Source organism: Mustela putorius, unplaced genomic scaffold (assembly GCF_011764305.1).
Source record: "Mustela putorius furo isolate JIRA1106 unplaced genomic scaffold, ASM1176430v1.1 tig00000228_pilon_pilon_pilon, whole genome shotgun sequence".
In the NCBI taxonomy this organism is placed as follows: domain Eukaryota; kingdom Metazoa; phylum Chordata; class Mammalia; order Carnivora; family Mustelidae; genus Mustela; species Mustela putorius.
Genome location: NW_025421322.1, coordinates 6,170,695 through 6,195,988, shown reverse-complemented (window position 1 = coordinate 6,195,988; position 25,294 = coordinate 6,170,695). Strand labels below are relative to the sequence as shown.

At 48.0% G+C, this 25,294-nt stretch overlaps 1 protein-coding gene across 3 annotated transcripts in view; it reads right to left on the bottom strand.

Annotated features, from left to right (window-relative positions):
* Positions 1-1,734: 1,734 nt before the first annotated feature.
* The window catches only part of GRHL2 (grainyhead like transcription factor 2), a 161,496-nt gene continuing 137,936 nt past the window's right edge, over positions 1,735-25,294 (bottom strand). For 2 of the 3 annotated variants that reach the window (XM_013064756.2, XM_013064754.2), the window contains exons 13-16: positions 20,228-20,322; positions 16,237-16,322; positions 6,537-6,601; positions 1,735-4,653 (exon numbers count right to left, since the gene is read on the bottom strand). In XM_013064756.2, the coding sequence (XP_012920210.1) occupies positions 4,539-4,653; positions 6,537-6,601; positions 16,237-16,322; positions 20,228-20,322 (361 nt within the window). In that variant the 3' untranslated portion in view covers positions 1,735-4,538. The remainder of the gene's footprint in view (positions 4,654-6,536; positions 6,602-16,236; positions 16,323-20,227; positions 20,323-25,294) is intronic. The other variant, XM_013064755.2, reaches the window with a different exon arrangement.

Here is a 25,294-nt window from a genome sequence, read left to right as displayed (position 1 = left end):
TGTTCAGATCTTCCCTTTTGAGACCCCTGCTGCTAGAAGCACAGCTGGCCCGCTGACAGACTCCAGCTGCAATCTTTGGGGCCACGTCGCATTTACTCCGAGGCCACACTCTCTGGGGCTGCTCCCAGGCAGTGACTGCAGGTGGTGGGGTTATTAGAATTGAGCAGTTCTTGCCCCACATGGGATTCTTCCTGCAGGTGACCTTTGCTCAAGGACTCCATGTCGGGCCTGGCTGAGGCAGTGTGAGGCTCCTCCTGCTCAAGCTTCCTCCCTCCCTTCCTTCCTTCTTTCCTTCCTTTTGGAGGGATTAGTCCACATGCTCTCCCTGTCTCCCCCCCCCCACTCGTTTCCCCTTTATCACTCACATGAATACCCCCAATAATTTTCTTGAATGTCTAATCCCATTTGGGCTTCTGCTTCTTGGAAGACTTGAACGGACCCAGTGACCATCCCCTCCCCCATTCCCGTTGACCCTCTGATCTACGGGCTCAGACACTCAAGCAGACAGCCTTCTCAAAGTGAGATTCACACTGGTGATTTCTCTTGTCATACAAGGGTTAAGGGTAGGAGAGGTAGTGTGCCTTAGAACTGGGGTGAGGACCCTGGCTCTCCTAGGGTGAGCCCTTATCATTGTACTAATGATGCCAGGCCACTCTGCATATTCACCACTGCCTTGAAGGGCAGACTGTGTCTAACCTGCCTCTTTGTCCTCAGCCTGGGGCACAGTGCCTGGACCAGAGTAACCGAATTGAATAAGCACAGAGAGGGGAAGGCAAGAGCCAGGACTGGACCCTGTGGCCCAGACAGCTGGTCATCCTCACCTACCTGACCTGAGTTCCACACCCGGGGTGGGGGTGGGGCGCATATGGCCCCAGAGCTCGATGAGCAGTGGTGCCTTGGCTGCCATGGGCCGAGGGAGCAGATATGGAGACCTTAGAGCAGATATGGAGACCAACAGCAGCCTCTCAAGACCTACTAAGGCCTGGTGGTCCCGTGGGCTGCCCACGCATGCTGTGAAACATGGATCACAGCAAAAAGGCTTTGTGGCTCATTGCTAATCCCATGATCCCTCCAGAAGCCTCCTCTATCGGCTCCTATCCCCACCTCCTCTTCTGTCCCCTGGTCCAGGCATAGAAACAGCTGGGGCTGCCACCAGGGGTGCCACTGGGATTGAAGTTATCAGAGAAGACTTTCTCGAGGCAAATTTTTCACCAAGATTCACACAGTGGACAGTGTGAGATGTTGCTTGTGTGGAGCCAAGAGGCTTTCTGGAGGATGGTGGCTGAAGGGCATGGTGGCTCTGCGGGGAGCAGCAGGGCAAGAGACGTCCCGATACGACTGGAGTTTTAGCCAGGTGCTTTCAGCCCATGCAGAAGCTACTACACATGAACTAAAGAGCCAGAATGTTTTTGTGGTAACTCAAGTAGGGGGTGAGTGAATTGGGAGTGAGTGTGGACAGAACCTACTTCCTACCCTGAGGTGTTGGCCAAAAATAACCATCCCAGTGGCCCATCACCAGCACATTGAAGGCCTCTTGATTTCTTTAGCTCTCTTCTCTTGTAACCTCGGGTGGAGCACAACGAATCCACGGGAAGAGGACACACCTGCTGTGTTGAAGCCTAGGACCCGGTGCCCAGGCAGAGCCTAGAATCTTCCCAAGGCTGTAATGAAGCTTCCTTCCAACAAGGTGAAAAGTCCCCACACCCAGCTCACAGAAAGCACCAGACACTGTAATTTACTCTGACGGTATGAATATTTATTTTTTCTTCTTAAAAATGTACAAAAAATAAAATAACTGTATTTATAGTTTATAGATTCCCCCTCTCCCATTTACAAAACTATTAAGTTACATTTGCCTTTTTTTTTTTTTTTTTTTAACACGAGAGCAAACTGTCCATCTATCAATCTCCCTTGCTTGTTTTTAAGAAAGGGCCGTTCACAGAATTTGGCACAAACCCTCTGTTTCTGTTGCATTTTCCTAATTTTAAGTAAGAAGGAAAATAAATGTTTGATTCATTTCATGCTTCCTAAGTTTCTGGGCTTAGTCTTTGAGGATCCAAGTCCAAGATGACATCTGACTGCATTTTTCTGTTGGACCCAATTTCCAAACACCTGTTAAGTCTAGGCAGCTTGGGTATATATAGGACATATACTCGTTTTACGTGTCCCTCACCTTATATGGATTTCTTTTTTAAAGTGTATTTATTTGAGTGTGATTAATTTGAGGGACAAAAGAAGAAGAGGCAGTTTTTCCTATCTCTCTAGAGTGCTTCTGCTCAGAAAATTGTGCTCACTGAGGCTCTGCTGACATTTACGGTGGAGGACATATCCATGCTAAGCCACAGGCACTCTGAGAATGCAGAGGGCACAAGGGAGGGGCGGGGTACAGATCAGATGGGAAGTGATGCTCTGCGCCACCCTTTGGTGGCACTGGCCTCACCTTCTTTGTTCTGGTAGGTTGGGGTCACCACAGTGATTGCTCAGGGACCCCAAACAAATGCAAAAGCATCTCTGAGGCATTCTCTGCCTAGGGCAGGACCAGCAAACACTTTCCTATAGAGACTAGAGAAAGAAGGGGAGGGTAACCTGTGTCAGATTGCCCCCAATTTTTTCTTTTCCCTGCTCTGGACTCCACATCCCAGCCCAACTGTATCTGCAGTTTCACCTGCCAATCACGTTTGAACCCGCCCTTGAGGGTTCAAGGAGCATGGGAAGTGCAGAGTACATTATGTATTTCCAACACTGAACTTCTCCATCACAGAACAGAGCTTCATCAGCACCCAGGAGGGTCCCCAGGCTGCTGGTCCAGGGCATGGCAGTCAAGAGTGGGAGACCAGGGAACAGGCTGGAGCAGAACTGAATCCAGGATGCAAACCTTTGGCACCAGGGGAAAGGGGGAGGTGTACAGAAGACGCATTTTCGGAAAGGTGCCCCCTCACCACCACTGGACACCGCCCTAGGTGCGGCCCCTGCTCCCCCTCCGAGCCTCAGGAACAACAGCGGGGCTGGAAGCAGCCCTTCCGTCGCCGCCTCAAGGGCAGGTGGGGTGGGAGGCAGGGAGGCCTTGGAAAGACCCCGACACCCCCCTCCCAAGACGTCAAAGTGCTTCACAAACAATTCGAGGCCCGTACACAGAATCCGTCCTAGTGAAGGACCTTGGGGGGAGGACATGTCTGGCTACCAAAAGGCTAGTGCTTCAACCCACAAGGCTGGACACAAACCCGAGATCACCTACCTGTCCCTTCAAAGAGAACAGCAACCCAGGACGGCTCATCATCCCGCGATCGATCGTTTAAGGAGGCGTTTTATTCTCCTCTTTGTCTCCCAGGGCACGTGCGGGAGGACGAGACCTCCGCCCTCCCAGTCCTCCTTGGGAGCTGAGCGCAGAAGAGCTAGAGCGCTCTGGGGTCGCCCCCTGCCCCCCCCCCCACCCCAATCGGGCAGCCTGGAGCAAAGGCGGCCTCCGGCCTTTGATTCAGAGCTAAGTTGACGGCCGGCGCGGCTCGCAGAGCTGCAGTCGGGCTCCTCCGGGGGAGGCACGTGAGACGAAGGACACACTTGTACACGGTGAGGCACTCCCGCGTGGCCAAGTCCTCAGGTCCTTGGGGTCGAGCACCGCCGCGCCCCCGCACAGCGCCCCGCAGTCTCTCCGCCTAGCCCTGCGCAGCGGGAGGGGCGGGGGCCTCCCCGGGAGACCAGCGCAGCGGCCCACAGGGCGGGCGTGCCCCCCACGTCCGCAGCGTCCTTCTCCGCACCCCCGGGGTCCCCTGACGCCCCGAAGGCCGCGTCCCTACCCGGCACAGAGGCAGCCCTCTGGCGGGAAGCGGAGTCCCGGCTCCATCTGCCCCAGGCCAGCGGCAGTAAACGTGCCCGCACACCACAGGTAAAATATATTATTGCCATATTATAAACACTATGTACACGCCAGCCAGGCGTACCTTCTGGGTCACTCATTACACGGTGGCTGAATGTCTTCCTGTGTAAGGCCCACGAGCCACTCGCTGGAAACCCTGGGAGGGTTCCCCACAGCAACCTGTAGGTTCCTGCCCAGGGAGCCGCATCCACCTCCAGCCCGCCTGACTACTGCAGTGGCAGGAGCGCTTTTGGTCCAGCCACTCAGGAGAAGCAGAGGCGAAGCAGAAGGACCCAGACGTTTTCAGGCTCTTCAGGGCCAACAGACTGGCTGTTTCCCTTGCAAGGGTAGGGCTCTGGACGGTCTCATGTGGGGCCAGCAGTGCCCTGCAGCGTCCCGGCGGGCCTGGACCCTGGGCTCCAGGGCAAGGTGGACAATAAATAAGTGTCCCGACAGGCCCAGCATCCCTTCCTGAGGGGCTCGGGCTTCGGCTCCAGTACGAGCCAGTGGATGGGCCAAGCACATCGGTAAGGAACAGGGCCGTGCCTTGCCCGGCTCCCAGCACAGTCTGTAACAGTGGTTTTGGGGTGGGGGAGGTGGGCGTCCGGTTCCGGGCCAAGGCCTCCATTGCTGCTGGGGAGGAAGGCACCAAAGGCCGATGCCAAGGGGAGGCCGAGAGCAGGGCTCAGATTTCCATGAGTGTGATCTTGAAGCCTTCCACCATGCTCTCCATGTTGAGAATGAAGGTGTCCTCGTTCGAGTAGTGCTCAATGATGTTGTCGTCCATGTTCACCAAGATGCTACCAGGGAGTGGGGGGAGGGGTAAGGAACAAAGACGCCATCAGCAGCGCAGCATGCAAGGGCACACGCCAAGCTCGGTGGGGGATCCCTGAGCCATTCTTTGGCAAGGTGCGGGGAGATACGGCAGGAAAAGAAGACACTTACATATTTTCTTTCCCCAGAAACCAGTTTGAGGAAAACAAAGCCTCGATTTGTCAGAACCAACCTCGCAACTCCTTATTAAATGGGTCTTCAGAGATCGTTCCCCCTTGCTTTATGGAACAGTAAACTGTGGCCCAGAGAGGTGAGCCTGAAATCTCAGGAAGCTCTTCACAGAGCCAGGTCCCACACAGATCCTAACTGTTTTCACTAAACCATACTGCCTCTTGAAAATGCACTTTAAAAAAGTTCTCCAAAAAATAAGAATAATAAAATAAAATAAAAATAAATAAATAATTTAAAAGTACTCCATAGATGGAGGAAGAGGAAAATCAAGAAGCGTGGCTACCCTTTGCTGAGCACCTAATTTATTTTGGGGCTTCTGAGACCTTGTCGTTAATCTTCCAAGCAGCCCTGAAGGTGTGACCATGGCCGCTTGGCAAATGAGAAAACCGTGTGCAGGAAAGTGAAATCAGCTCCCCGGGTTCCTCCAGCTGATTCGTGGCTGAGCTGGATTGGAAACTGCTCTGCCTCTCCCGGAAGCTCACGCTTCGCCAAGAGACCTACTCTTGGGTCAACTATCCCAACTGCGTTGGTTTTAAGAGAATCAACAACTTCCAGGGTCTGTCCCTGACTTGGAAATCAGATCTGTTTGTCTTTGTAGAACAGACTCATCTGACAGCTCTGTGTCATCTGGCAAGTTTTTTAGCCTTTGAGAGCCTCAGTTTATTTTTCTGCAAAAATTAGAAAAACAACCCCGCTCTGCAGAGTTGCTGTAAGGAGTCATGTATTTACTGCAGGGCCGACACGGTTCTCGATGGAAGTGAAACGTTATCCCCACGGGCAGGCACGTCTGCACTGAGGGAGCCAGACCTTGAGACGGCCCCAAAAACTCCCCATCAAAGGAACACCCTCAGACCATGGGGAAAACCGTCACACGCATTTAAGTGAGCTTGCCAACCAGGGCTCCAGCGGAAAAGGTTTCCAGTTCAACTCCCAGTCTACCAAGGGACCATCACTCAGAAAGCCTGAGCATCTCAGATAATTCATTTCCTTTATGACAGAGGCTCCAAGAAGTGTTTAAAGACCACTTTCTGCATTTTGTAGGAAAGCAGCTCCAGAAGCTGACTCAGTGGAAATCGTCTCCTGGAACGAAATCCGGCTCCTACAGCCTTGACTCTTAGAGCCCCCTGCACAGGAAGCCATGGGAGGCCAGAGGCGGCAGCGTGGGGAGGACTAACAGCGCCTGCAGGGGCCCAGCAACTACTGAACACCCAGTAAAGGAGGTGCTGTTCTTAACCCTGAGTGAGAACAAGCAGGTCCAATGATCATTTAGATCATTTTGCTAGTAATTACCTCAGAAGACTTCTCTGTACCCTGAATGCTTCCTGTTCTTACTGTGTCCTCCTGGAACCAATCTCAAGAACAGTGTGTGATTCTTTATAAACTCCGCTGCAGAGGGGCAACTTGGCCTTCTCCCCGGTGTCCTCACCACTCCGGACCCTTCTATGCCACTGGCTCACCCTGTCCTTGCAATGGCACGTCCCAGCTGGCATCAGGACAATGCAGTCTCCTTCCCGCCCTCTCTTACTGAGATCTCCCAAATGCCTTCAGGGCACAAGCTGCTTAACCGTGGTCAGGAAGACAAGGTAGGCGCCATCTTTTTTTTTTCTTTCTTTCTTTTTTCAAGGCGCTATGTAGACCGATCTGATTTGAAAGTCAGTGTAAGTTGTTTCTTTCTTACCCTTTTTTGCTTTTCTTGTAAAGCTTTGTGATCTTCTCCACAGGCAGCCCGTACTTCTCAGATATCTGTAACACCAGTAACAGAAAGGCAAGTGAGCATGGAAGGGGAAGCCGAGAAGAGGCAGGAGGGAAAGGACAGTTTCGCTCTCTTGGAGATTCTCCGGGGTATCAGTGTCCTTCACTCGGGAGTCAGGCTCCCAGTATGCCCGGGGTGTGGGGCTCTCCCCTGGACAGACCTTAAATCATTCAACAAAAGATTCAGCCACGTGACAGTGTAATCTATGATGACGGTGTCATTTCAGATCAGCAGTAAAAGATGGACTCTGAGATGCCGGATTAATTATTGAAAAAAATTCCAGAAAAAAATTTTTTCTTTTTTAGTGAGTTCTATGCCCAGTGTGGGGCTCGAACTCATGACCCCAAGATCAAGAATCACCCACTCTACAGACTGAGCTAACCAGGTACCCCATCTACTTCTTACATCAAAATAATTTTCAGATCAAAGATTTACATGTGCCTGCGGAAACCGTAAAAGTTCTTTGTATTGGTATCATCTTCAAGGAAGGAAGATCCTTCCCACAAAGATACGAAACCTGAAGAAGAAAAGGTCAAAAGGATGATAAAACAACACAAAATTACAAATACCAACAGAGCAAAAACCACCATAGAAAGCTGAAGATAAATAATACCCTATAAAACCTTTTTTGCCACACAAATGACAAGCATGGAAATAATTTCCTTGAGTTAGAAAGAATTCCTGCAAATCCAGTAAAAGAACAACAATTCAAAGGGAAAAGAGCACAGCAATGAAGGAGTAATTCACACAGAAAAACACAATAGGACAATAAACACATGAAAAAAACATACTGCCTCACTCCTAATTCTAAAATTTCAAATTAAGGGGCACCTGGGTGGCTCAGTGGGTTAAAGCCTCTGCCTTCAGCTCAGGTCATGATCTCAGGGTCCTGGGATGGAGGCCTGTGTCAGGCTCTCTGCTCAGCGGGGAGCCTGCTTCCCCCCCCCCCCCCCCTCCTGCCTCTCTGCCTACTTGTAATCTCTCTCTCTCTGCCAAATAAATAAAATCTTTTTTAAAAATTTCAAATTAGGGTGCCTGGGTGGCTCAGTGGGTTGAGCCGCTGCCTTCAGCTCAGGTCATGATCTCGGGGTCCTGGGATCGAGCCCCGCATCGGGCTCTCTGCTCAGCAGGGAGCCTGCTTCCCTCTCTCTCTCTCTGCCTGCCTCTCCGACTACTTGTGATTTCTCTCTGTCAAATATATAAATAAAATCTTTTAAAAAAAAAAATAAATAAATAAATAAAAATTTCAAATTAAAACAACAATAGGACATTACTTTTGTGTTATCAGACTAACAAAAACTAAAAGAACGATAATATAGTCAGAGTACGAAAAACATCGGCTCCCATATTCCATAAATGGGAGAGTAAGAAGCTCCACTTCTTTGGAGGGAAATCTGGAAGAAGCTACTAAAATTCAAAAAGCATATATCCTTTGACCCACATATTCCATATCTAGTAATCTGGTCTACAGAAATATACTCCCTCAGATGTATGTAAAGCTTTTCAAAGCATCAATGCTCATAATAGAAAAAACCGTATATAACAACCATTCATTAGCACGTTTGTTATCTTCACCGTTGAAAGCCAACAGTCATTTAAAAAAGTGTGGCAAGACTATATGGGGAAAAAGTCCTGAACACACTGAGGGGGGGAAAAGCTAACAAACGGCCCAACAGTACATAGAGCGTGATTCCATTTGTGTTTTTTAAGAAGAATGTAAGGAAACAGAGACTATGGGAAGGACCTGCTGAGCTGTTCACAGTAGCTCATGAAAAAAGGGACAGACACTTGGAGATCCTTTCACTTTCTTCTTTCTCTCATTCCGTGGTGTTTTTTTTTTTTTTTTTCCCTCTTGCAATGATTGTGATTCACTTTTATAAATATAAAGTAATCCTAGTTTGGACATCTCAAAATGTCAATTACATGCCTCCATCAGACTTTGGGAGTATGGTTATTCGTCCTGCCTATAGATCATGATAGCTAATGTATGAAAAAGGAGCACATCTATTCCTATCTCGCAAACATTTTTTATTATGACAGCAATGTTAGCAATATAATTGGTTTCCTTTGTAATCCTATGTTTTTTATGGTGTACCCTGAAAAACATTCAGAAAAGCATCCACAGACTTCATCACCCAACCAAAGACACGGATGGCACTAAAAAGGAAGATTCCCCAATGAACTTCCATACCTAAGAACTCGCTGTCTGCCTGGAGTCCTGGGGTCCATGTTATTTGCACCTAATTGTTCTGACTTGCTTGGGCTGTAAGAGTTGGGTTTGTTTGTTTGTTTTTTTTTTTAACTTTGGTTGGTGTCATTCAAAACTTCTTTTTAAATAGGGTGGGAGGTTGGGTGAGCCTGGTGGTGGTGATTAAGGAGGGCACGTATTGCATGGAGCACTGAGTGTGGTGCAGTGCATAAACAATGAATTCTGGAACACTGAAAAGAAATTTAAAAAATAAATAAAAATTTTTAAAAAATAAAATGGGAATATTTTCCTACCCCACATCGCTAGACTCCTATCCATAGGCTCCCCTCTTCTGAAAGAAAAGTGATTCTGATTCTTTGTCTTTTCAGAGGTTTGATTCCCAGTGTCCCAAACCATGACAACTACTTGGGCTCACACATCAATTGATAAGCGCCCACCCGGAAGTGGGCAACTGGTGTAAAACTCGCACATGTCCGGTCTGGACCAGGGTCTGCTGGGAGTGGTGGCTGCGGCAGCAGCAGCAGCTCGCATGTCCTGAGTGCTTACTTGCCTGATGGTTTCTTGTTGCGTCTCTTCTCTCCTTCAGTTGTGGTGAGCTGTGACCTGGAAAGTTTATTCTTCTTGAAATAACTTTTCACATGTGGACATCGCTCTCATTGGACTGAACTGCTCGAGGGCTTAACTGGGCTCCACTGCTCTGTGCAGCTATCAGACCTTGGGAGACCCCACTCCTGGGCCTGTCTGCACCTCTGTAGGATGATGATACCTGCATCCATGAACTTGCCCCCTCCTCCCATCATTACAGGGGAATAGGTCCTTTTATGAGCCATTTCTCAGGTGAGGCAGCCGGAGCTTACAGTCACAAGGTACCGTCCCTGCTGTAATGGGTAGCGACAGATTGGAAAGGTAATGATCTGGCAGTCTGGTTTCAGACTCTGAACGCTTAGAGAAAATGGGCATGTGTGAGACTGAAGGGCAAAGTTGTGCCCTCCGTGCAACTGTTAGAGGCCGAGGCAGCTTGGTAACAGGCCACAGTGACATGGCGTCCTCTGCCTCCATGCCAGGCGAGGAAGTATGCTTTGCCAAATTCAGAACCCTGGAAAGAAGTGAGACCGTGCAGGATACCATGTGGAAGAAAGCGGCCATCTGTCGATGGCTTCCAGAAGGATTCCTTCAGGCTGGGACCTGGATGACAGCCCCCATTAACCCTCCCTTCTATGCACAGGAAATACATGCCGCATTATAGTTTTCTCAAATGGGGGGATTAGCAGGACTGCTTGCTTTTTAATTTCTGCTTTTCAATTTATCTGAAGCAATCCATTTTCATAATTTTTAAAACCCATTACTGATTTTTTTAAAGACCTGAAAGACTTCCTTTACATCCAAGAGGATCCTTGGTCTTGGACGTATCTCATGAATGTGTTATTGGTTGTCTGATGATCTGTAACTTTTAGACTTTTATTTGGTGAAGCATTCTCTCTGCCCGGACACTTCAGGTAAGTAACAGGCAGAACTTAGAGACTCACTGGTTTTTACCAGCATAGGACTCAGCGTGCTTGTCTAGAGACAAGCCTGGTTGGGACAGCCTGCTCTCAAAGGCAATGACTTTTACCTGGAGTTATAAACAGTTCAGCGCAGCCTCTAAGACACACATTTAAGAAGGAGGGGACTGCTGCTCGCAAACACTTCTGCAGCAGCTGTATTTGACCCGTCAAAGAGAATCAGGGAGTAATGCCCTTTACTCCATGCACGATCAATTCAGGTGAACGGAAGCGGTGCTACCAGGTCCATGAGCAAAATTTTCCCTTGTGTGCGTCAACTAGCTGCATCAACAGAGAACTTCTCTACCCTTTTCTCTAGCCCCTTTGGCTTGGAGGAATCTGTCTGCCTCCCTACCCCGTAGTGCTTATAGTCATCTCCCTTGTATGTACGTACGTATCTGTGTACGTATGTACCTACCTACCTACCATCCATGTACAGAGGACTTCTATGTGCTACTTTTAAATGCCACATAGATGAACTCAGTTAATCTTCACAACATCCTTAGATGACATTTTATCATTCATTATCCTAATAATAATATCCCACGTTATTATTATCCTCATTTAAGAAATGCAACTGGGGTACAGAGAGGTTGAGTAACTGGACCAAAGTCACATCACGCCAAGTGTCAGAGCCAGGATTTGAACCTGTGTGCTACTTCTTGCCTGATGGTTTCTTGTTGCCTCTCTTCTCTCCTTCAGTTGTGGTGAGCTGTGACCTGGAAAGTTTATTCTTCTGGAAATAACTTTTCATATGTGGACATCGCTCTCATTGGACTGCTCAACTGCTCAAGGGCTTAAGTGGGTCCACTGCTCTGTGCAGCTATCAGACCTCGGGAGACCCTGCTCCTGGGCCTGTCTCCACCTGTGTAGGATGATGACGATGACACCTGCATTGCCAAGTTCACAGGGGTATTGTAAGGATCAAAGGAAGCAATGCACATGAAACTGTGCCATCCACAGAACTCAGCACGGTGGCCTGTATATAGTAGGTACTTGGCTCAGTCAAATATTTACACTCCAGGATCTGGGAATACATAGAAGACACAAAGTCCCTGTGCTCATGAGCTCTACACTCCACTGGGAAGGAGAAAAAAAACCTAATGTCTAGCAAATGTTAACTATGTCAAGTGGTGATCACTGCTGTGAAATGAGGCAGAGCACGGGGGCGGGGAGGGGCGCAGTGACAGAGAGTCCATTTCTGTAGGTGGTATGGCAAGGCGCATGGGAGCAGAGACCTGAAGGACATGAGAGAGCCTTGTCCACATGGATGAAAAACACTCTTGCCAGAAGGAGCAACAGGTGCAAAGGCCCTGAGGTATGAGTAAACCTTGCGTGGGCTCAGGGACTAGAAGGAGGCTACAGCAGCTGAAGATTCACATGAAGGATTACTAGGTAAAATCACATAGAAAAGCCAAAAAAAAAAAAACCTCTGAAAACTCATGTCACCTCTACTACCACCAGCATCATCAGCAAATCCTTGTCTGTAATCAAGTTTAAAACCTATTTATAGGGGTGAGGCAGCTGGCTAAGTGTCCGACTCTTGGTTTCGGCTCCGGTTGTGATCTCAGGGTTATAAGATCGAGCCCTGCCTGGGACTCCATGCTCAGCCCTGTCTCCTTAACATTCTCTTTCCTCGCTCTGCCCCTCTCGCTTGTGCGCGCTCACCCTCCCTCTAAATAATAAATACAAATAATAATAATAAAACCCAATTTTAAGAATAAAGAAGCCAAAGTGAATTATCAAAGTTACGTAAGTGGCCTGGATGACATGACACCAAACATGCAGACGAAAAGAGAAAACAGTCTATTTTATCCAAATGATTCCAAGTATAGGAACATGCATTAACATCTGCTGACAGAGAACTATTTTTCTTTTTCTATCCAGTGTGTACCTCTGTATGGATAAAGATTTTGTGGCATGTGAAATGAAGGTACGGGAGGTTCAGGACAGTAGAAGAATGTTCCGTAGCAAAATGACCCAATACGGCAGAGATTAAACAATAACCCCGTTCCTCTTTTTTGTGGTCGAGAGCTCTTTCTAAGACAGTGAGAGGGCCAGCGGAGTACAAATGAACCAGTTCTCCAAAGCAGTCATGGTCCACATTCTGCGAGGGAGGAAGCCATCGATTCTCAGAGTGCTGAGTGCAAGACACCAGAGTTGTGACCGGAGCTCAATGACGTTTGCCAGCATCTTCTTTCCTGTGCATGTCACTGTGTTAGAGCTCCTGGGGGGAGGTGGGGATGTGTGACCCTTTAATTAAGGCAAACACAGTCACATCATCTCAAGGGAGACGGCAGCGTCTGCTGAGCATGAAATCCGCCCACTTTCTAGATAACAGAACCACTCCATCCTCTTGAGTGACCTGACGTACGGACGCTAGGAAATCTGGAGGCGCACCATCGCCATCTCCAAAGTGCTCAGGCAGCCGGCCGGACTTACAGCTCCGCACCCATCTGGAGGAAGGGGGCCAGAGCGTTCTAGTCTGTTTCTGTGATCCATCAACACTGCACCAAAGGTTGCCGATAATTTTTTTTTTTTTTAAAGAAAAAAATGCTAAGCTTTCTGGTGGGGGTAGGGGGGAGTCATCCCCCAGAACAGGTTTCTTCTACATCTAAATAACGCTTGGCTGAGGATGGGGGATTTGAGTTTAACAGCGGAAATACAAGAAGGTTCTCCGACAGAAAGCAACCCAAGTCCCCCTGCTGTAGGGGCAGTGGCACCACCGTCCCTGCCGATGCCGTCACCTGCTCAGAGAAAGCTCCCCAGTGCTTGTGCTAACGCATTCGCGTTCTTGACGTCTCCATATCACAGATGAGGAAGGTGAGGCAGAGCCAACCCTTCAAAACTAGTTCCCGAGGGGAATAAGACAATGTGAGTATGGATATGAAGCAGGTGTTCCTATTTCAAAAACTGCAAGACACACACCTACGTCACACAAGACACACTTGGACATTTGGAGTCACGAGGTCTGCTTTCCCTGGAAGACTGCGAGCGCCTTCCTCAACAGAGAAGGGATGTGGGCCTCCCAGACCCAGGCCAATTCCCCAAATCCACAGATGTGGGTCTTGCGGCTGGAGGAGGCTGCAGGGCCACTCGCCTGCTCAAAACCACTTTTGCAAGACTCCTGGCCCCAAACGAGGATAATGGAAGAGATTATTCCCATTTGGAGGGAATATGCACATAGAACCTTAAAGCAGAATCTGACCCTAATATCAGTTCCTAGCCAACATACACACCAGGCAGTGGCTCCCGAACTTCAGTGTGATTTCAGGTCGACCAGGGAGTTTGCTACCAAAGCTAATTCCTGCGACAGCCTGATTCTGAAGGTCAGGTGTAGGGTTCTAGGACAGCATCACGGAAAAGTACCCTAGGAGAAGCCAACAGACCCCCCCACTTAGAGAAGCAACATCCTAAGCCCATAGTACCTGCTGGGTCCACAATGAGTGGGGGACCGTGCTTTTACAGAAAGCCACTTTCAACCGCGGACAGGGTTCAAAGTGATGGCTTGACGTCTAGTACAATGTCTCTTGATTAAACAGATTTTCTTAAAAGTTAGGATTTTTTTTTTTTGTATGCAGTTTTAAGTTGTTAAAAAAATATACCCCCCCACACACGTAGAATAATGTTATTTTAAAATTAAGAGCTGCTTTAAAATTAAAAGCATAGAGAACAGAGTCACATTGCTTTCTCGTCTGGAAGTTTTGCTTAATGCGGGGTTTTGAACAGTGGGGCATACAGGTCATTCCATGGGAGCCCGCTTGTCTCTAGGCTTGAGAAGGGGAGGTCCCTGCACAACCTCCAGAGTTTCGGACGCAGTCCCCTGCGCCATTTCCATAGCCCCACGCCGCGAGTAAAACACCAGGTTAGTGGAAAGTGACAGAACAGAATGATGAGCCGAAAGAAGTTTCCTTCTCTTAGACCGTATCTATAGAGCAGCTGATTATTTGCGAAATCCAAAATCTGAGGAGAAGGAGGGACTGTTCACGCAATCTTTGCTAGCTCTGATTCCTACTCAGAACAATGGTTTGGTAACAAAAGCTAACCTTCACCGGGTTCTTAGGAACCACACAGAGTTTTCTACGTGTGGTGTCTCATTTCATCCTCCCCAGAAGTCGTGTGAGGTGGGTGCGATGATGATTTCCATTTGAGGGATGAAGAAGAAGTTAAGAAACTCACCAGGGCTAGTAAGAGCCCGTCGGGATCTACACGAGGGTCTCTGAGCCCGAAGCCTGTGTGCCAGCCCACGAGGCTATGCTGTCTCTCCACGTGCGTGTTGCTAAGTATCAGGACAGTAAAATGCCACCCACTCGTGAGGTGCTGGTCCTCAGAGACCGCATGCCTTGGGGACAGTCGCTTCTCAGCCCAACTGGGCCCCAGTGAACCCTGGCATACAATGATAGGGTCCTGCCTTCTTCCTTCACGGTGCGCTCAAGGCTTCACTTAAATGGAACCCGCGGTTCTTGGCGGCCACCCCAAACTGCAGGGGCTGCTGTGTCCTTCCTTTGAAGCTCGTGAGCAGACCAAGTCACCTGAGAATCGGGAAGGAGCGTCTTGGGCCCTGCTTGCCCAGATGACCCGCTCAAGAAGCAAGGAGACAGCTCGTGTTGGTCCATCAAGTAAAACCTTTTCTTTCCGGGTTTAATAAAGGGGAGATGAAGTCCGAATTGCCCCAAGGCATCTGAGCTCTCCCGGGCCTACAAGCTCAAAGGATACCATGTGCACTGGTCTCCCCCACACTCACAGGCAAGCAAAGCAAGGAAGGTCTCACTAGTTCCCCAAAGAGAGATCAAAAGCTCGACTCTGCTGTGGTTGGGGGGGGGCGGGTGCAGGCAGTGGTTACTCAGAGGCTAAAAACAAGGGTTCAAAGAAAAAGTTGTACATGTTCAGAACAGCATTATTCACAACACCCAGCGGGTGGAAAAACCCCAAATGTCTATCACCCAACAAATTTGTAAAAACAATACGTGGTATATCCATGCAATGGAATATTATTCAGCGATAAAACGGAATGAAGTACTGATTGTACTAGGCCATGCTTGAAACGTTATACTCAGTGAGAGGTGCCAACCCCAAAAGACCCCATATTGTATGATTCCACTTCTAGGTCCCACTCTATGCATTTCAACATTTTACCCCACAACCCAAGACGCTGTTCCATTGTGGCACTCTTGCAGATCCACAAGTGTCCTGGACTGTCCCTTGGCAGTCCTATTGTCTCCATCACCATAGAATACCCAGATCTACAACACTGTTGTAGAGGGGGGGATAAAGTGGGAGGAGAAATAGTGGAAGCAGAGTCAAATTTGGATGGATAACATGTGGATAAAATAGAAAATAACTTTCCCTGAGCCCAGGTTCCCCGACGCAAGACTAAACTGGGGGCTCTAGAGCCCTAGAGGGTAGAACTTGAGAATCTTACTTAAATCTTACTTAAATCACCATATCCCAGCAACAGCTGTATGGATGTGTTTCTTAACCAAAAGAGGTCACATTTTTATTCTGGATTACACCATCACAGCTAACAAGCTACTTCCTAATTGTTTTTGTTCTGCGCATATTTGGAAGCTAAACGTATCTAATTTGGTTTCACGCAAAGAGACAAATGGAAACTCACAGATGAACCTCCCTCTACGGCATCTAACTCTGATCAGCCTTAAGCTGACAGGGAATTGGCAGTTTTTCCAAGTTTCCTTCTCTTTAATTGCGAATAAGCCAGGATGGTGTGGAGATCAGTGTTTCCATAAGCCTGTTTTTCTTTTCCTTTTGTAAAGCTCATTCCAGAGCCCTCTCGAAGGTTGCATGTTAACGAACGGACTCCAGCTCAGGAGAACACAGGCAGGTTTCCAGGAGCCTGAAAGGCTCAGCAGCTTACCGCTTCCATTAGGCCCTTCACCGTAGGCGATTTCAACATCAAAGCGTCGAACACATCGTCCGTCTCCTTCCGCACGTACAACAGCACTGGAAGAGAAGCAGAGGGGAGGCGTGACCGAGGAACCCACATGGCCGACCTGCTGCCAGGCCACTTCCTGTCACACACGTCAGAGGTGGACAGTATCTGCGAGGTCATGGAGCCCAGATGACCCAGACGACCCCTCCAAGGGTGGCTACTGCCCCTCCACAGCTGACCCACAGCCGAGAGCTTAAGGGTCCTTCGAGGGAGTGAACGGATAAGTGGGTCACACTGAGCAGACTGTGATGCTTTCCCACACTGTTCACAGTGGAATTGCTCAAGGCAGGCCCACTATCTCCTTAGGACATCTCTTTCTGCAACCTCTGTCTTCTACCTATTCATTTGATTGTTCAACAAATATTGCCAAACACCCATCAGGCTGCGTGCCGGTAGCTGAGGTTGCAGCAGTAAATTAAGACATGGTCTAACCTTAAGGAATTCGTTGTTCCTTAGAGAGGCAGGCATTCCTCGAATAGACAGACAGCCGGAAGGGGCTGGACGAGTTCAGAAGGAAAAAGACGTGAGAGAGTGGATACACGGGCCTGAGCTTTTCACGGACGTGGGGAGAGAAGACAGGGAAGCCAACTCCAGGCAGACAGAGCAACCGTGCCCAGGCCCGGGAGGGAGCCTATCGGGACGGGAGGGAGAAGCCCAGCATCCGGAGTACAACTGGCCTGACCTTGACTCCCGTTCAGCCGGCTATGGGGCCCTGCTTCCTTAAACCTCTCTAAGCGCTGGTCTTCCCCAGACCACAGGGGAATGTCATCATCTACCTCACAGGCTTGTGCAGCGGTTAAAAGAACAGCATCCACGCGGGGCACTCAGCACCGTGCCCAGCACACAGCAAGCCCGCTCCTCCATCGAGGATGCCATTATGAGGCACCTGGTGTGGCTCTCGTGCCCTCTGCGAAGGGAAATGCGGCTCTGTGCTCATTTCTCTGTAACACAACCGTCTCTAACGTTAACAATCTCAAGTTGATGATGCATAGATTAGGAAAGATGGTAGCGGCCCCAGATACCACGAGAGAGGAGAAGACACTCTCAGTGGACACCCTTCCTTACAGCAACTGCACGAGCCTTAGCTCCCAGAAAGAAACTGCCATTCACATGAGACCCTCCAGCCCCCTGAGCGGACTGCACTTTCTCCCTCCTCCAATGATGTGGCTTCTGGTTCTAACTGCAGAGGGAAAGAAAAGCACCAGGGCTGCAGCCCCCTCCGCCGGGCTACTACAGGAAGAGTGTGCAGCCAAGGAACCCTGCTGAGCCTCCTATCACAGTCAGGCACCCATGGAGCCATGGTTACCACCAAGCCAAAAGAATGAAGTCAGAGATGGAAACCGAAACCAGCTCTACCCCGAACTCCTGCCCCTTCGCGCACTCTTCCCCAGGCCCCTGGGACCTCAGTAGTGCTGCCTGCTTCATGAAGGCCAAGTCTACACGGGTGCATGGGGGGCTCTGCCTACATTTTCTCTCTGCAGGCAACAGATGTTCAATTTGTGTATGACACAAAAGAGGAAAAGAAAAACCCTGAAGTATTGCAAAGTTTCTTCTCTTTACCAAGTATAAAAATAAACTAATAACAGGTTGAACGTGTCTCCAAAGATTTCAAAATTTAGAGGAATATTTCTAGTCTCCATTTCAGCTCAAACGATCCAGTGGCCTACTCACATTGTAAGAGGTCTCAAGGTCAGTGGCATAACGAGGAACAATTAGACCAGAGGATCTCAGGTACAACTAGATGAGGACAGTTAGATTGAGAAGAGGCGTGGCTGTCACAGTGAACATTCTATAGGTTTTCCCCACAAGCCCCAATGGAAAAATGTCACTTCCAGCAGGCTGACCCTAAGGGAACCCCAAACATGTTCTATTAAAATGAGTACTGCTTCCATTGGATTTACAGATTTTTTTTTTAAACTCTTTGTCTTTGAAATGGTATGGCTGACACCCTTGCTACAGGTGTTGGGGAAGGGGCTGGAGGCCCTCTCACAGCCTGTGGCAGAGAGGCCTGGCAGGGTGGTATCCCCTCGCCCCCGCTGGGCTCACAGAGCACCTCCCCAGCTTGCCCTGGGCAGCAGGTGTGGTAACCATGGGGCTGTGGCGGGGTGCGCACAAGCATCCGTCTGCTCACAGTGGCCACGGCAGCGATGGCGGCCAGCATGTATCCCATCCGTCCGCTCACAGTGGCCACGGCAGCGACGGCGGCCAGCATGTACCCCAGACGTTAGGGCAAAGGCAGACAGCCGCAGGGGCAGGCTCCCAGGAACTCCCACGGAGCCACCCAGGGAAGGGGCTACAAAGGCAGAACAACAAAGGGCGGCTTTGGTGATAATTATGGTCATTTTCTCTCCTGGAGAACTTCTAAGAAATAAACAATGGGAACCATCAGTGACCCTGATTGCTCTTGTTCTGTCAAAGACCAGCTCTGACTGGGAGCTCCAGGCAAGGGGCTCAGTAACTGTCCTTTTCCAAAGGAAAGCCACACCCAGGAGACCACGTGCTCAGCCCCTGGTAGTTTGCAGCGCCCTCCTGTGTCTCTGTGATTTAGATGTTTCAAAGGCAGTAGACTTGATTTTTGTCACAGCCCAATAGAATTCCCAGTGGCAATTTTTATACTGACTTCACAATCTCAAAATAACCTGAAAAACACAACCTTTGGGCTAGCCAGCACGCACTAAATATGGATGCAAGCTACAATTACTTTTGCTTGTGTGATTCCTGATTTCCATATAATTCTTCCTTCGTTCTAAAGTATGTGATAGAAAAAGCATGCGAGAACGAAGCCCGAAATGCACCTGAATATTTGATGGGAAGCCTGTGAAGTCAATTTTCAAAAGGTTTAAATGTTGCTAATGTAATTAACACCACTCAGGTATTTATGCTCTTTCCATTTTGAAACACTAATTGCTTATTCACAATGAACGGACGTAACGAGATCCAGATCTAATAATAAAAGTCACAGCTGTAATAGTAAACAGAGTGCTTTCTGTGTGGAAGGCACCCGGGGGACGTGTTCAACATACACTGAACTCCATCAGTCCTCACAGCAACTCCAAAGGTACGTACTCTCGTCATCCTGGTTTTTACAACAAGGACTCGAAGGAGCGGAGGGCCTCCCCAAGGTCGTACCACTCTGGAGAGCTGAGGAAGGCGACAGAGGGGATCCTCTTGACCATTATACAAATCCCGTTACAACAAGCAGAAAAGAAATATAATTTCTCAGTTAAAAAAAAAAAACAAAAAACCAAGTCTGTGTGGATGGAGACCATATTTAACAGGATAGCCTGACTCACTGGGAAGTCCAGCATGGGACGTCTAAGATCTCTGGAAGTTCTTGGCGTTGGCCACAGCAGGCCAGGACAGGAGGGGAAATGGCCATTCCCCACATGCTCCCCGTCCTCCAAGGAAGGACAGTGAGTCACGTACAGTATCAAAAGGCAGAGCAAAACACCGAGCCACTCTGACTTCCTCTCTTACTCTCTTGATGAAGTGGAGTAAGACCCTTGCCTGAGAGAAAGTGAAGAAGTTGCGATGTCAGGAAACCGGCTCCTTTATCTGTTTGCATCTCTGGAACGATTCTCAGCTGCTACTGCCTCAGAGACAGTACTGTCTCATGTGCAGCGAAAGCTTCTTCCTGACCTTGGACCTCACTGCTGGCTCATCAGTACCTTCGGCAGCTTTCTCCCAAGGCAAAGGAAAGAACCAGTGCCCAGAAAGAATAAATGTTTGCTTAAGGTGCTTCAAAGGACAGGGCCAGAAGTGCAAGAGCCGACTGTGGCGTTCCTGCGTCAGTAACCATTCCCAGGCCAGCCGTGAACCACGGAGTCTGGGCTGGGCTGCACGGGCTTCTGTGTGAAGCGCCCCCACGGGTTGTGATGGGAGGCTCGGCAACCCTGTAGAGCCAGAGGGGAGATACCTCGCTTAATCCCTTCTTCTTTCAGCTGCTTAGAAGGTGCGGGTCCAAATTCCTCTTCCATGGGCCTGAACATCCGTTTAACAAGGACACTGCTGCTAGAAAAGATGAGCAGAAATTGGTTAGTAAGGCATGCAGGGAGTCACAAGAAAGGTTCATGTACATGTCTGGCTCTGTCTTTTTCCTTTGTTTGTAGCATCCCTAGTTCTCTACAGCTGGGTCCACTCAGCAACCTCCTTCCTCTCCCCTGCAGGCCCCAAGCCATCCCTGTCAGGGGCGGAACACACGAGCCAGTATCTTTACGGCATGGACCAAGGACATACTGCCCATTACTGCATATGGATCCACAAAGATGAGACCCCTGGGTTTTACATGTCCTGTCCTGCACCTAACCCCCTTCCTACTCCAAAGATCAGGGCCAGGATGGGGATAGCAGGGGTGAACGTGGTCTGTGTGATCTCCAAATTATGAACTCCTCCCACTGAGCGAGAGCCAGAGTGTCCCACACTCTCTTGCCAGCCCATGAAGAGCACAATGGGGGTGGCTGGCAATGAGATGAGCTTCCCAGGCTGGTTCTCAGTTCTGAGGCTGCCCTGACTTCCTGCTGTCCTATGGCTCCATCTGGTTGGAGCAAACGAGACTGCAGTGGTGGGCGTTCCCACAGACACTCAGACCTCGGCCACCCAGCCCCTCCCTCCTCCTTGGGAAGGGGGGGGGTGTCTCAGTATCCCCCGGACCCCCATATGGTGCTGAGTCCCCACACGTCTCCGCAGGAGCCAGTGCTGGTGGCTTTGCATTTCCTCCGGAAGTTCCTGTCCATTCTGAGTACTCTAGGGAAGTACCCTCCTCCAAGGAAGGGGAGGAGTCCTGGGGAGGAACGGAAATCGGAAGCACAGACTATCACTGAAGAGAAGTCACTGTTGCTGGGTGTTGTGGCCTGCCCTGTATGTATCTCCCCAAATTCGTATGTTGAAACGCACTCTCCAGTAAGATGTCATTCAAGGGTGAGGCCTTTGAAAGGTAATTAGGACAGGAAGGTGCAGCCGCCATGATGGGATTAACAGCCCAAGAAGAAAGGACTGCCTTGTGAGGCAGAGTGAGAAGACGGCCATCTGCAAGCCAGAAGAGGGTTCTCACGAGACACCGACCATAAGGGCACCTGATCTCACACTTCCAGCCTCCAGAACTCTGAGAAATACATTTCTGTTACATAAGCACCCCCGTCTGTGGTGTTTTACTAGAGCAGCCAGAAACTGGCTTAGATACGGAGAAAATGCTAACGGAGTCTTGCCATTCTTCAAGCCCTCAAGGGAGTTGCCAGGTTTTTGGAAATTTTTTTCTCTCTTTGGAGCTTCTTGGAACTAGGCACAGGAAGCAGTGCCAGACAGGCAGTTCAACAGAATTATTAAGACATGAACTCTGGGTCCAGACGACTTTGGTTTAAACCCCTGCTTTACAGTTTACCAGCTATGGGAACACGGACAAGTTCTTCAACTACCATGAGCCTCGTATCCCTTGTCTTTTAAAGGAGACTGTTAAAAGAATTAAATAAATTTGACACCATTGCTGGATATATGGTAAGTGCTACCGAAGTGTTAGAGAGGACGATGACAGTGTCAATAAAGGTGGAGAGATCAGAGAAAGCAAGATATGGAGAAGAAGTATGGCAGAGAGCTTGAAAGATGCCAAAGTTTCCCTGGACCCTCAGAGAGCAAAGAATGCACTTTGGTGCAACTAAAGGACCCATGTTGGAAAAGCTTCCTGCATGGGAAGCTGAGACACTTCCAAGAGAGTACAAAACCCCGCTACAAAGACAATTCCCCACTGGCATCATTGTCATTAAGAAGCTATTTGTCAATTCTCAAGTCAAGCTAGTGGTGGGGTCCAGTGGTACAAAGAGCACAAGGTGCAAAACTATGGATGGTCCAGAAGTATTTCTATTAAATCTATTAAATTATTAAATATTAAATATATCATAATAAACATAATATAAATATAAATATAAATATATAGTATATATATTTTTATTTTATTATTTTATAAATTATAAATTTTATTATTACAAATACATAATATATAAATTTATATAATATATAAATATAAATTTATATAAATATAACATATATTTTATATAATATAAATATAACAATAAATATTAAATATTATTAAATTATTAAACCAACAATGCTTTAATTTATCATCTCATATGCCTAGTGCTCTGAAGAGGTCTCTCAGGTTTTTAAAAAGACTTCACATTTTATAAAGTCCTTGAAATCTTCTTGGTCACTGAGGTCTCAGGAACACCATGTGAGCCAGCCAGGGCAACGGTTAATCTTATCCCTATTTTAGTGAAAACCAACGTCAGGCTCAGTGTGTGCAAGGGTAGGGTGATGTGGCTGACAAGTAAGATAGGCTATTTAGAGAATGCAGCTTTGAGGGACAACCTCATAATAAAGGTGCTCAGGAAAATTGAGATGATGATGTGAGGGTATGAGAAATGCTATTAAGAATCAGCATTCTCAGAGTGCCTGGGTGGCTCAGTGGGTTAAAACCTCTGCCCTCGGCTCAGGTCATGGTCCCAGGGTCCTGGGATCGAGCCCTGTATCGGGCTCTCTGCTCAGCAGGGAGCCTGCTTCCTCCTCTCTCTGTGCCTGCCTCTCTGCCTACTTGTGATCTCTCTCTGTCAAATAAATAAATAAGATCTTAAAAAAAAAAAAAAAAAGAATCAGCATTCTCTTTTATTCCCAAGTAAGTCAAACTGTGAAAACAACTAGAGAAAAAACTCAAACTCAAGTCCCCGTTCACAGTGGCAATAGGTTGTTAGGGCACTGTTCCCCTGTGTTTTCACCTCACTACCTTATCATAAAAGCAGGTCATGTTATTCCATTGCGTCTTGGAAATGGGATGACCATGACCTTGGGAGCAGAAGATTAAAAATCAATTCACACAACTGTCAGCAACCAGTAGGTTAATAGCAGGTAAATAGCCTGAAATATCACCAGACATGCTCTCATGCTGTGTGAGGGTTCCTAAACTGGTGATTTTTCTTTTCTCACCAAGCAACATTTATTTATATTCTTCCAGTCCTGCTGGCTTTTGATAGCACCCCATTCTGAGTCATTACAAACTCTGCCATTAAAATAACATCTTGGATAAACCACACTTCTCTTGGGATTTCAAAAATGCTTTTTCACAATTTCCGATCTATAAAACTAGCAGGGGTCAATAAGTTTGTGTGGTCTGGATTCAAATGTTTCATTTATTTTCAAAGCAAAGCAAGAAAAGAGAAGCAGGTATGACAGACCCATTTGATAGATGAAAAGAACACAAATTTTTCAGGTCTCCCCCTGTCCTGTCCCATTACACTGCCCTGTACCACTGATGGACTGGAGAACCAGGAGAAGGCGCTTTCTCTGACGTCAATCTCTATCTCACTGGCACATGTGTGGCTAATATTGGGGTGACTCCGGGTTTAGCAGCCTATGAAGCCATTGCCTTGTGGGGTCAGTCTCAGGGAAAGAGAGTCCCTGAGATAGAAACAAAGAACTGCTAAGGTGTTTGGATCTGAAGCCTGGGTCTCTGGCCATACCCACCAGGCTGAGCTGCTCTAGCCATTCGTGCCAAGTGTGGAGGCACCGAAGTAAGGTGCAAAAATAAGTTGCAGGCACCATGGAGACACAGTTTGTCTATTTCACATCTACATGTGCCAATTACCATGTATGCCCCCAAATAAAGCGAGCTTCCTCCCCTGTTAGCCTCAGAAAAGAGGAGACTTTCTTGTGTTCAGGTCCTTACAAGGTCCCTCACAGTATGGAGTAGGATCTCAATTAATTTCAGTAACAAATTACTCTTTGGGTAATCATCCCAAAATGACTTTAATCAACACTAATCTGGGGTACTGATAGAGCTCATCTAGCAGAATGAGCAAAACAAACAAAAGCCACACCTAGATTTAGTAACGATTACTACAGTTAAGAGCTCAAAAATGCCAAGTAATAAATGACGAGGTTAGTAGGCCCCAGAAGGGTCATCTGAAGAGGAAATACAGGTATTTCTGGTCCTGATGACATGCAGCTGATGGCAAGCCAATGTTCTAGCCAAGAACAATGTGAAAACTGTTAAAATTAAACAGCCAACAGAAGATCTCTTGAAAGTAGTGGAGACTGCTGATGGGGCAGTCAGGGCTGGAGAAGCTGAGGTCTCAGGGAAGGGAATGCAGAGCGGTGAGCTGGTCATCAGTGAGCCACTGTCCCCTCAAGAGCATCTGCCAGTTCTTGACGGGGAACAGAAGGTGAGAAGCCCAGCTGAAGCACATATGCAGGGATTAAAATGTGTGCACAGCTTCTGGTAATCTTACAGCGTTAGAGAAATAGAAATTGGTGTTTGGGGCTGCAAAGGCATCTAGGACTAATGGAAAAACCTCCAGAGAATAAGCAAGCACAAAGAAGCAAACCAGACAATGCAGTTTTCCTTTTGAGATATCTGCCAAGCCCCTAAACTGTAGAGGACAAGAACCTATGAAATTAAACAGAAAGTCCTTGAAAATCATAGAGGAGGTTTTAGTAGTCTCCCTGTGCGAAAGAGACAAAAATCAGATTTCAGATCCCACCAAGGAAGAGGGCCCAGAGAAAGTCCATCAAAGCCACTCTAGGGGTTAGGATAAAGTAGTTTGAGGCTAATACAAATTGCAACCTAGCTTAGGGTCAGTTCTGTCCCAAATGGAGTAGTGATCTGCATTCATTCAGACTGCACACCAGAGGACAGGGAAAACCTTCATAAGAGAAAAACATGGTCACCTAGATCTTCCATAATTTTTATATACATCGTTCACCATTCAACTAATGCTTAGTAAATATACTAATAACGAGGACCAAGAGAAAACCAGGCGATAGAAACAGGCCCACAGAAAACACACTTAGTGAGTTACCAGATGTGAACTTAAAAATAATTGTCACTGTGTTCATGAATACAAGTGTCAATACATATAGAACTGGAATCTATTAAAATAAATAAACCAATTAAGTGTAAACCCTAGAACTAAAAAGTATGATAACTAAAATTAAGAACTCA